Source organism: Pteropus alecto, unplaced genomic scaffold (assembly GCF_000325575.1).
Source record: "Pteropus alecto unplaced genomic scaffold, ASM32557v1 scaffold78, whole genome shotgun sequence".
Classification (NCBI taxonomy): Eukaryota; Metazoa; Chordata; class Mammalia; order Chiroptera; family Pteropodidae; genus Pteropus; species Pteropus alecto.
The window spans coordinates 7,244,286-7,256,329 of NW_006443124.1; the positions used below are offsets into that span (position 1 = coordinate 7,244,286).

The window sequence follows — 12,044 nt, forward strand, 5'->3', positions numbered from 1 at the left end:
TCCTGGAACACACCTGGAAGCAGGTGGCAGACATGAACATGTGCCGGCGCAATGCAGGTAATATGACAACTCTCTCTGTCTCCCCTTGTGGGGGGTGGGGAGTTGTGGGTCTTTTCTCTCTACAAACACTAGTTCTAAAAGAGAGGCAGAGAGGAGAGACTCTCAGGGCATGGGGCTGAGTTTGTACTTTGAACAGGGAGTGTCCATTCGCTGGGTAGGCTCTGGGCTGGAGGAGGGGAGAGCTTGGGACCCTAAAAGCTAGCTGCAGGGTCCGCCATTTAGATGCTGAGGGTTCCTTCTCTCCCAATGAAAGATGATGACTTTCACCGCACAGAGATGGGCACAGACCCAGAAAAAAACCCTCTGGCTGTCATCAGTATCCCTGCCCAGTGGCTTTGTTGGACACAGAAATATGTGGATCTGGCCACAAAACGACACTTGGTTCTATCTTTGTCAGTTCCTGGCTATGAAAACCTCTCACTTCCCGTTAGAAACCAATCTCCTTTCTTTCACAGGGACCCATGAAAGGGTTTATGATTCATTCTCCTGACTCATTCTCCCTGATTCATTCTCAAATAGGATCACTTCCCTTATTCCCTTCCCTTCTTTGTATTTCCTGTCTTCCTTTCCCTCCCCCTTCCTGTAGGAATGATTTACCTTAGAATATTTAGGTTTTTATTCCTGGAGGCTGATACCCTATTAAACTATGTTATTTTAGAACTTTGCCCTATGGGTCAGGTCCTGTGTTGGTATGTCTTGCTTTGCGCCTCCTTACTCTATGAAAGTGTTGGCTTAGTCCCAGTCTCAGGCTGGAAAGACAAACAGGTGACTTTCAGGCTGATTTATATCCTTTATGCTCAAATTGCCTGTTTGCCAAACATACTTGTATCTGACTTGTTGAAACTGTAAACAGAGGAGTTTATTAATTTGCTCATTATTTGAGCCTGCTGTGATATAACTTATCATTTGGCCTTAAGCCACATGAGTGAGGAATTACAGAACCCTCAATATAGCTAGTCAGTCTAGAGTCTGAGAACTAAGTTTAGATGTAGATGTGTTTAGGTACACACATTCACATGTAGATTTTTCTATTTTTTTTTATAACAAAATGGATTCACTCTGTAATGCTGTAATATAACCTGCCTTTTTAATCTGCATTCTTTCATGAATATCTTATTATTGTCACTAAATATATTTATATGATATTATTTTATATATTAAATTATGCCTGTATTGTAATTTAAATAATCTACTGTTGGACAGTTTATATTATTTCCATGATTTCTATGAATAATGCTTTGGTTATTATAAATGATCCTTATAGGTAATTGATGCATACATCTAAAATTATTTTTTTAGAATATAAGGCCAGAAGTGGAATTTTTGAGTCAGAGGGAGCACATGTGCTTTCAGCACCATCTAGGAAGGTGGTACATTTTATACTCTCACCAGTATTTGAGAGTATCTTTACCAACACTGATAATTACTCTTTTTTGAGCATTATCAATCCCTTAATCTGATTTTGAAAAAGATACATACATATATTGGACTGTGGTCTTTTAAAATCTTGATAAGCAATAATTATATATTCCTATTCTCGAGTCCTGCTGATGAGACCTTGCCCCCAAACCAGCACACTCTGAGATCAGGGTGGGCAGATGCCTCATCCTTAGGAACCATGTGTGGATTTAGATCCCAGTGGTGTGACGGGATCATAGACACAACCATGAACACCACACGGTATGGATATAACAAGGCGTATCAAGGAAAAACTTATAAGCAGAGTGGTAGTAGCATGCATGAATTCCGTAGCTCAGGCTGGACATGACAGGTCTGCTTATACTGGTGGGCAGCGCTGCAGTGGAGAGGGGCCCATACCCATAAAACATTTGTAGGACCATACAGTAGAGAAAGCCCCTTGGTCAGAGAAGTGACCCTGTTAGAAAGGGGGCTCCTCAGAGCCCGATGGCTGTTGTCAATGCATACTTCTACTGAGCAAACTCAGACCCTGGAGCCAGTTCTCTTTTGTGCTACCATGAAGAGGAGGAAAAGAGCTCCAGAGCAGTCCAGATTTGTCTTTGTCCATTCTGATTCTTCGTGCTCCTGCTATAATGTCTCCTATGGCTTTTGTTTGATTCCCAGGAGTCTGTGCAGTGAATGGGCTCCTGTATGTGGTTGGAGGGGATGATGGATCTTGCAACTTGGCTTCGGTCGAGTACTACAATCCCGTCACCGACAAGTGGACGCTGCTACCAACCAACATGAGCACAGGGCGGAGCTACGCAGGTCAGTGTGCTCCACCCCCACCTCACACTGGGTGGGGTGGTGTGGGGGTAAGCTTGCTTAACTTGGGACTGAGTGCCTCTTCCAGGGATGGCAGGTAATTGTTACATGTCACCACTCCTTCATTCTGTGCTCAGGACAGATACCTGTAATTAGCACTTGTTTCCCCAGTGAACCTGAATGTAGCCTCAGAATTCTTCTTAACACAGTGTTCTAGGAAGCCACTTCCACTTTATCTAGGTTGTCATAAGAGGCTTTAGAATTTCACTGCCTTTCTTGGTTTGTTTTGTGCCCGGCTTCTAGGTAGAATAAGATACATTTCTTTAATTTCCAGAAATTAAATCGAAAAGATAAGACCTGCCTACACAAAACGAGAAGTACAGGATGATGTACATATAAGTTCTAAATGGACTGTACTATATAAGCTTTAAGACGTGACAGGTGAGAACTGGCAGAGTCAGAAGACACTTTCTGGAGGAGGTAGGGCTTGATTAAGCATTGAAGGTGGGTCACAATCACACGGAACATTGCCCTTTGCTGGCGCCTCCTCCCTGTGCCATAAGGCAGTATGTCAGGTACAGTGTAGGTATTTGCTCTCATCTTTTCATCAACCCTTTGGTTGAATAGGTCTGTATCCTTGTGTGTTACAGATGATGAAACTGAGGTTTGGAGGGTTTAAGTAACCTGCCCAGAGCCACACAGCTGAAAAAAATGGCAAAGTCAGAATTCAAACTCAGGTCTGACTCTCCTAAACACATGCTGTTTGTACTACCTCAGCTCAGGGTTGGGGGAACAAGCATTCCAGGTTAGAGGCTGGAGGAAGGAGCGAAGCGTGAGGCTGGTGTAGAGGCTTATTCCTGGGGAGTGTGTTACATTTGGTGAAGTGCGGAGGGTAGGATCAGAGTTCGCCGCTGAGCTCAGGGTCTGTAGGGAGCAAGCAAACATATATCCATCACATAGGCCAGCTCCTTGTATCTGGTCTTCTAGAAACTAGAATAATTCGAGCTAACATTTATTTATTGAGCACATACAATGTGCCAGGCATAATCCTACATATTTTACGACCATTATCTCATTTAATCTGCACAACGAGGACTCTGATGGTATTCTTATTCCCATTTTGTGTTAGAAATGTCAGTCATTCCTTGGATTTCAGTACAAAGGAATATTGTGCCTTGAAGACTCAAAGGAGTTTTTATCACCTTCCACAGTCTGTCAACACAAGGCTTCAATTACACTGAACCTATTTCACTTTTTTTCCTTCGTTTAGGATTTTTCTCGACTGAATATAAAAGATTTTAGAGGCATTCTGGCCCTAGAATGATTCTGTTCTCATGGTTAATTATTAAAACCAACACATATTTTCTTTTTGAAGTCGTGGTGGGGAGAGCAGGGCATTTTCTACCAGGAAGCAGTGAGGCAGTGAGGGACCCCCACTGGCGCCATGCACGCCTTACTGGGTGGAAGTGAAGGCTTAGGTGTGAGTGGTTAGAATTTCATATGTGTGCTGAATATCTCACATCCATTTCTTTATTGTCTGCCCATTCTAGAAGTAGCCGGGGAGGAGACAAGCAATTTATGTTCAAATCCATTGACTGGGTGAATCTGAGAGTCTAAGGAAATAGCCTGAGACAAAGATTTATGGACAAAGTTATTTATTGGAGCATTGTAGCAAATATATGAGAACTACTTACAGTCTGACATGAGGGAAACAGTTAAATAGCTGTGAATATTTATACAGAAAGTGTCTTCAGTGTCATAAGAAAATGTTTGTGGGTTAAAAAAGGACGATGCAAACTGTATGCACCATGTGAGCTCAGTCATGCGGTCCTGGATCATGGGGGTTGAATAGTCACTGTTTAAGAGGTAGGCATTAGCGTCAGATCCGAATTTGAATCCTAGCTCTGCCACAAGCCCTGGAACTCTGGGCAAGATTATCAGTCTGACTGAACCTTTGTTTTCTCATTTGTAAAATGAGAATAAAATTATACCAAGCCTCTTAAGGCTCCTGTGAGGACAAAATGTGATTATAGTTGGGAGGTACTTAGCACAACGCCTGCCTGGCTCATGGAAACCACTCAGAAAATCATTGTGATTATTTTTAGAAGCTAGGAAATATTCCAAAGAGATAATGGTGATTCTCTTTGTATGAAAGTACTAAAGGTTTTTTACTTTCTGTTTTCTTGCATTTCCCAAAATTTACATAACGAGAATATTTTACTTTTATAATGAAAAGAAAAAGTTTATATTAAAAAACAATACAGGAGCCTACTTAAAAAAAAAAAAGCTACCTTGTGAAAGGGAAGCCTGTGGTGCAGACAAGGCAGCACATCTGGGCCTGAGGACTCAGGTTCTGTTCCCTCTAAGCTTGTATGTCTGTACCTTTATCAAGAAATTAACATGAAATGGATTTCTTAGCAGAATCTCACCATTGGAGTATCTTGGGGTTTTTTTTTTTTTTTTTTTAGCAATGTTCTCTTAATTTCATCTTCGACCAGAAAATTTTATAGTTGGAGTATATTAAGATAAGAGTCCAGTTACCATCTTATCTGTAGACCCTACCTGTAAGTTAGGATTTTGTTCAGCTGCAGGTACCAGAAAAACTCACAGATACTTGTGTAAATGTGAAAGAACTATATTTGTCTTAGGCAGAAAGAAGTTAAGGGCTGGCCCAGTGGCTCAGACTGTTATTGAAGAATCAGGCTTTTCCTCTCTTTTCTGTTCTGCCAACTTTATCAGTAGCTTCTCCTGCCTCTTGGGCCTTGCATGAACACTCCACGCAGGACAAGAGACAAAGCTAAAGTTGTCACACTGGCAGACTTGCATTTACAATTGTGTTGGCCAAGACTGGATCACATGGCACTTCCAGTGGCAAGGTAGTCTGGGAAGCTGACCTTGTAGCTTGCTGGTCTCTATAGTAGAGGACAGCAAGGAGAAGGGATGTTGGCTGAATCAACCCACAGTATTTGCCACATAGCCTCAGTCCATCTCAGCAGGATTTCAGGGTCATGCATGGATTTACATAGTTTGCTGTTGAGTATAGTTCAACTTGGCTAAAACCCTAACACATACAGACATGTTTGGAGTGTTTGTCCAAGTATAGAACTTAGCACTGGCATGGTCTTTCAGTTAGGTGACACTGAATAATATGGGAACTGAGCCTAAAAAGGTAAAGAAGCCACAATGCCACTTGACTGGTGGTAGAGGTAGGATTGGAATTCAGTTTTTCTTACTTCCACGAAGTCAGTCTACTGTTTTTTCCAGTTCATTCCAGTGTCTTCTAAAAGTAGACATGACTCACTCATCACTTCTCTTAGAGTGATAAACTCCAAGTTGTGGAGCCCCCGCTGGGTTCCCAGTGAGAGTACCGAACCTCGAATATTGAATGTAGTTAAGCTGAGTACCGGGTTTGGGAGGGTGTCACCACATTAGGAAATGAGTCCCTGTGATGATGCAGGGTGAGACCACCACCTTGTGGTGTTGAGACTGTGCCCATGTGTTCAAATGTCTTGTAGGGACTTGGCTGTTAGAGTGAGCAACAGCCAGCTGCTGGCAGCCTGAGTCCACAGGCCCTTCAGGATACAAATTGTGCCCTTTTTCCTTGGCTGTGGCTTAGATGTCTTAGGTTCATGGACTCTTTGGGACTCTGAATAATTTTGGAGAGGCTAAGATGATAACTTTCTCCCCCTTTCATCTTAGGTGTTGCTGTGATTCACAAGCCCTTGTGACCCCAACTCCCACTGCCAGGAGGAGGGGGAAGGTAGGGGTGCTGCCTGGGACTAAGAACAGCAGGACTGTGATGGCCGGATCCCACGCACTGGGAGAGTCTGCAGAGGATCGAGAACCGTCCTCCTCCGACTTGGCAGAGTAGTATCTGGAGTGAAGACTGGGGACCCCCCTCCTTTTCCCCTGAGGGGTTTTGTCTTCTGCCCTGAGCACTGGGTTCCTGATAGCTTCAGGTGGCACCTTTGAGCTTTTTCTGTGTTTCTACAGGGACAGTGTGTGTGTGTGCATGAGCGCGTGTAAAACATGGTGTCTCTTTAAGTTGGATGGGCTGTGACAGTCTACTGGATTTCTGTACTACTGATCCTTCTGCTATGCTAAAAATCAAATCACAGAAGCCTCTCTTCTGGATTTGCCCCATGGGCACCTTGAGACTACTAAAGCTGCTGTCTGTTGGAGGTCCAGGTGGACAGGGATGTCCAGAAATGCCCAGCGAGAGGAACAGTGCTCTGACCACGCCCACATACAGGCCTCGACTGCAGGCACTGTCTGCAGAAGAGCTGGGTGTTGTTCTTGAAGCTGCACTTCGTCCTCCGTGTGCTAGAACTAGGAACAAATGGGTCCCCGGCCCCTTAGCCCGGTGCTCTTTGGGCTCTCCTCCGGGAAGCAAGTGAAATGGCCCAGTCTTTGATGTCATGGATTCCAGTTTTGGGAGATTTTGTGTCTCTTCAGCTGAGAAAACTAGATCTTCAGAGCAGCCTCGAGTAACATACTGGGAAAAAATATACATGGAAAACAAAATCAAAAACCAAAGTAGAAAGACTTCAGCCCCTGCCCATAATGGTCTCAGAGAGGATCTTACTTCTGGATTTTTCCAGGATGTGAAAGTCCCCATTATACTTATTATCAAGGCTTAATTATTCACAACATCTCATTTACCCTTAGAAGTGTTCTGATTTAGAGAATAAGTAAAAGGCCACTGTATCTCCAGTCCCAAAGATAGTTTTGTCCCTGCGTTGTGTGGGGTCTTGTGTAATTCAGATGGACATGGAAGCGTTCAAAGGAGTATACTGGCTGGGGCTGGCCCTCAGCATTTGTGATGACAGTCAAGTCTGTCTGATACCCTTGTCTTCTTCTCCTTGTGCCCTCCCCTTATTCTAGGGCCTGTACCCTCTCTCCAACCCTCAGAATACCTCCCTCCTCCTCTTTGCTTCCCCTGTGGGGAGGAGGTGATGGTAGGCCCTGGATGCGTGATCTCTCTCAGGGGTGCTTGCATTTTAAGAGCGGGGCTAATGAGAACTTTGTTAATTCACAGGTAAAAATCATTAATGACAGAACTTCAAGCATCTGTAGGGAGGTGGGTATTTCAGGGCCCACAGAGTCATATGCATTAAAAAAAGAACCTTAAAGCTGTGCTGTTTCCTAAACTAGCAAGTTGCTTTTGTTGGGATTTCTGGCATGAGGAGGGGGACGTCTTGTGCCTGGAGAATAGTCGTACACCTTTGGGGCTAGGGTATAACCCTCCGTGATGTCAAGGTCCACCTACTGGGAGCCAGAGTGCTTTATGAACCCTGATATTAGACTTCTGATATATTTGGGCTCCTCCCAAGCACATACTGCAGGAGACTGGCACTCTCCCCACCTCGACCCACAGTTAGAAACCCAGGACCCTCCCCAGCTAGTTGGCCACTTTTTGTATTTACTGTATATTTATTGTGCACTGAACACTACACTCTCTTGAAGAGGAAACTCTTCTGATGTTGAGCAGATGTTATTTCAGTGAGCCATTTGGAGAGAACCAAGGCACCCAGAATTTTCAGAAGCCTTGGGAAGAGGCTAAAACATCCAGCTTTTGTGGATCCGGAAGACATGTCTCCAGAGGAACCAAGATGTGCTTTAAGTTGGGAGCTCTGCTCTCACCCAGCACTGGAAATGACTGGTTTCAGAGCTCTACCTGGCTCTGGCCTGGAAGCTGATGGAATGAGCTTTTTGTTAAAAATGTTTCTTCCTCCCCCTCTGATAAAGATTTGAGACTTTGGGGTGTGTGTGTGTGTGTGTGTGTGTGTGTGTGTGTGCGCGCGCGCGCGCGTGCGCGTGCGTGGTGTGGTGTGTTGGGAATGAGGTTGGAGTCTCATGTGCTATTCACACTGCTCCTGATTTCAGATGAAAAGTGAATTCCCCATCCCCTCCCCTAACATGTAGGAGCTGGACTTCCACACTTACGTGGGGGAGGCTGTTGTTTGTGTGTCATCTTTCCAGAAGGATCCTTTCCCTGAAAGCTAGCCACCATATTTTCTGCTTTTGGATATTTGCTATTGGTTCCACCTGACATCTCCCTTCCCATGAAGCACTGCTCCTGCTGGTAGTGCTACTGAGGCCATGTTCATTTCACCCTCGCGTGTCCTTTCTCATAGGGACTAGAACACTGGTATGTCATCACCAAAAAGCCAAACTGCTCTGGCTGCCCACGGATGCCATCCAAAACCTGATGTCTCTTTATCATCAGGTACTATTCTCTCTCCACAGTGGACACAAGACTTATTTTCAAGTCTATGCTTGTCACATAGTAGATGAACTGCCTCCCCCCCCTGCCCCCCAACCGTCCTCCATTCAGGTGGCCACAGCTACTTGAGTGCAGCTTTGCCAGTGGTGTATCTGAAGTCTGATCACAGTGGTGAAATGGAATTGCAGCCCAAGGTTAGAAGCAGCCTAGACACCACTTGGATACTGATTTGAACAACATAGAAGTCAGACTCGGAATTCCAAAGTTGTTTCTCAGCAATACCCAATGGCATTTCTCCATCTAAAAAGTTGCAGTATTATGCAAATGAAAGTGACCTCATTTTTTGCTATGCAATAAGAATACTTAATTCTATTTCATGACAAACTAGTTGCAACATCCCCTAAGATGCTTTTTGAGCTGTCTTACTTTGATATCTGTTGTGTAATGTTTGTATATTCCTGAGCCAGATCCTTTCAAAGATTGCCTTTTTATAAAATCGAAGCTATAGCTTTCAGGCTAAAATTTTAATGTAGATATTTTTATAAGATAATTTTTCAAGATATTTGAGTTGCTTTTTATTGTTCATGATAATGAAGTGTTATGTTCTACACGTCATTCACTCTCAAACATAGTTCCTGCCTATAGCTATTTTCCTTTGTTTCTCACCCTCCAAAACTGATTTTTTAGTAGCTCCAGGCAGAAATGTCTGGAAAACACAATCACTGGTGTTTCTTGATCACTTAGGGAGTAATGTTAAGCTGAATTGAGCACTTGCCTATCTACATTGAATGTCTGCTCTTTTTTAGAGTCTGCTGTCTGCAGGGGTGAGGCTGCTTGGCCCATCTCCTGGTTGCTCTCCCTGCCTGGCACTGAGCCTGGCCTGCTGTGGCATGGAGAAACCCCAGAAAAAGGCCTGCCCTCCAGCGAATGCTCCCAAGAGTGTCCTTAGGTCCAGCAGACCAGTCCTTATTCTCCTGTCTCTTTATTCTTCTGAGGCTTCCAACAGCTTAAGACCTTTGCTGCTGGGTGATGTCCCTTTTGGAAGCATCCTGTCTGTGAACTTTAAAAGGGGGGTCACTCCTCATGATCCCCATTAAGAATGTGTCAAGCATGTGCTTCACAGATGCTCACACTACACTTTTAAAATTACTTGGTTTTTGAGCTGTGTCTGCACTCCAGGCTCTATATGGTGTATTTATCTGTCATTAGCCTCATTAAAAAAACCTAATTTTTATTGTTATTGGGACAGGTGCCATTTGAATTGCCTCCATGCTCTCCATTTGCATCTTGTTGGATCAAGTTGGGAGGCTGAGCAAACTCATGTTCCAGCTAGCTAAAGTTTTTAAGGCTCTGTTTGGAGCCTTGCCTGGAGAAGCAAGAGGTTGGAATGTATTTCATTTTTTTTAAAGAGTTTGCACTATTTGGAGTCCTAAGCCCCTCACATTCAGCTGTGCTGTATATCTACTGACCAAGCAAGAGAGCCAGCAGCACTTCTGACACTTGGGATTGGAAAAGGTTTCTTCTGTGGTGGATAAGCACAACCTTGTTGCCCCTGTGTGGCCTCTGTCACAGAGCTCAGTGACTCGTGGAATGATTGGCAAAAATACATGGGACTGTGGCATTTGGAGAAACAGATCGTTCTAATGCTACATTCATGCCTTTGGTTATGATATTTCAAATTATTTCCCCCCCTTTTCAGTGGCAATAAAGGACTGTTATTAGACTTCCTTGTTCAGTTTGCATATGATGTATAAAATACTTCCTTTGAAAGAAAACTCGAAAAACTGAATGCGTATGTCTGTGTGGGTGCTCTGTGCGGTTGTCCATAGGCAGGTAGACTGGATCACTGACACCTGTACAAATTGCGTAGGCAAGGTCTTTGATCTGGTGTTTTCTGCCTGGACATTAGGGACTGTATATCTTGTAAAAGAACCCTTGTCACATGCTCAATCAGTTACAATGCTAGCTGAAGAAACAGTTCCTCAAATGTATTATTTTAATAGGAATTGTATTCTAGTTTCCCATACCATACTTTGTTATCTTAAGTTTAATAAAAGCTAAACTGTGAGAACCGTTCTCAGTATTTCCTTTCCAGTGTCCATTCTCTCTACTGTGTCTCAGACATGAAAAGGACAGACTATCCCTGTGTGTCTTCAGATTAAGAAAAAAAATTTCTCTTTAAGATCTTCCGGACAGGATCTGGGTTCCTTTGGTCTTTGTTCTCTAGGTCCAGCACATAGCCAGACCCACAAAGACATTCTTCAGTGAGGCCAAGAGCGTCTAGCCCCTCCACTCGGTGTTCAGTGGTGTGGGCAACTGCCCGTTGATCATTGTGAGGTGGGCATGCTGGTCTTAGGCATGGGGAGGTGGAGAGAGAGATTTAGCTGTAAATAGACATTGATTTTGACAAGTTCGTTATGAGACTTAGAGATTTTATAGGCATTTTGTTTTGTTATGTTAAAATATTTTATTAAATATGTACAGCTATTAACTATGTTGGTTTATAAGGTTTCAACATATATGAAACAATAACAACTAACATTTATTGAGTACTTACTATGTGCCAGGGACTTTTTTAAGTGCTTTACTTATTATCAATGCATTTAATCCTCATCACAGTCTTCTGAGTTACTATTATTATCTTCATTTTACAGATGAAGATAAATACCGAGAGGTTTAACAACTTGCCTAAGGTAGCAATGGATGAAAAAGGATGGAGCCACTGCAGAATCTGTGTCCTTAATCTTCTGTCACTTCAGCCTTGAGGAGGAGATGAGGGGAGAAGGCCGTGCTGAGAAGCACCAAAAAGAGGAAGGCACCAAGGGCCCCTGGGAAGTGCAAACATGGCTCAAGAAAAACACTGAAGTCCCACATTGTGGACTAATGATGTCCCCATCTTTTACTGGTAATAAATAATCGTATTTGTTACTGCGATGATAGGGGCAGTAGCCACTATTTATTGCATATCTACTTTTTTGCTAGACACCATGCTAAATGCTTTATAACTCTGCCTTTAATCCACAACCTCTGAGGGAGGTGGCACTGCCCCTTTGGAGTCTGGAGTTTCTTGTTGGCTGCCCTGCCTCACCCCTTTCTAGACTCCTTCTCTTGAATACTTGTGGTCACAGAGAGTCAGGTCTGGGGAGTAAGGTCACTCAGCAGGGCCTCTCCAGGAGGGAGGTGAGCCTCTTATGAAGTGAGCCTGGACGCTTGGCTCAGCGGTGACATCTCAGATATGCCTGCTCAGTGTCCTGGGCTCCCACTCTGGTTAACAGACTGGGCAGTTCCAGTCCCCTTCATGATGTCAGTGGCTCTTCCCTGATCGAGGTGACAGATGGACGGCACAGAGGGGTCAGGCGCAACTTCAAGCTGGAGAGACCCAAGAGATGAGAGGAGCCTCTTGGCCAGATCCGTTTCTACACTTGGAAAAGTAAATTTTGAGTTCCAGGAAGGCAGGGCCTGCTCCAATTTGCATCCTCGGTGCCTAGCACTTAGTGGGCACTCGGGCAATACCTACAGGAGAGGGCAGGAAAAC

The 12,044-nt window shown here is 44.0% G+C and overlaps 1 protein-coding gene across 1 annotated transcript in view; it reads left to right on the plus strand.

The window, feature by feature from the left end:
• KLHL3 (kelch like family member 3) overlaps positions 1-10,592 on the plus strand; it is a 233,156-nt gene extending 222,564 nt beyond the window's left edge. Inside the window, 4 exon segments of the mRNA XM_025040560.1 lie at positions 1-9; positions 11-57; positions 2,143-2,286; positions 5,983-10,592. The exon segment at positions 1-9 is cut by the window's left edge and continues 73 nt beyond it. Of these exon segments, the coding sequence (XP_024896328.1) occupies positions 1-9; positions 11-57; positions 2,143-2,286; positions 5,983-6,011 (229 nt within the window). The 3' untranslated portion in view covers positions 6,012-10,592.
• The last annotated feature ends 1,452 nt before the right edge of the window (positions 10,593-12,044 follow it).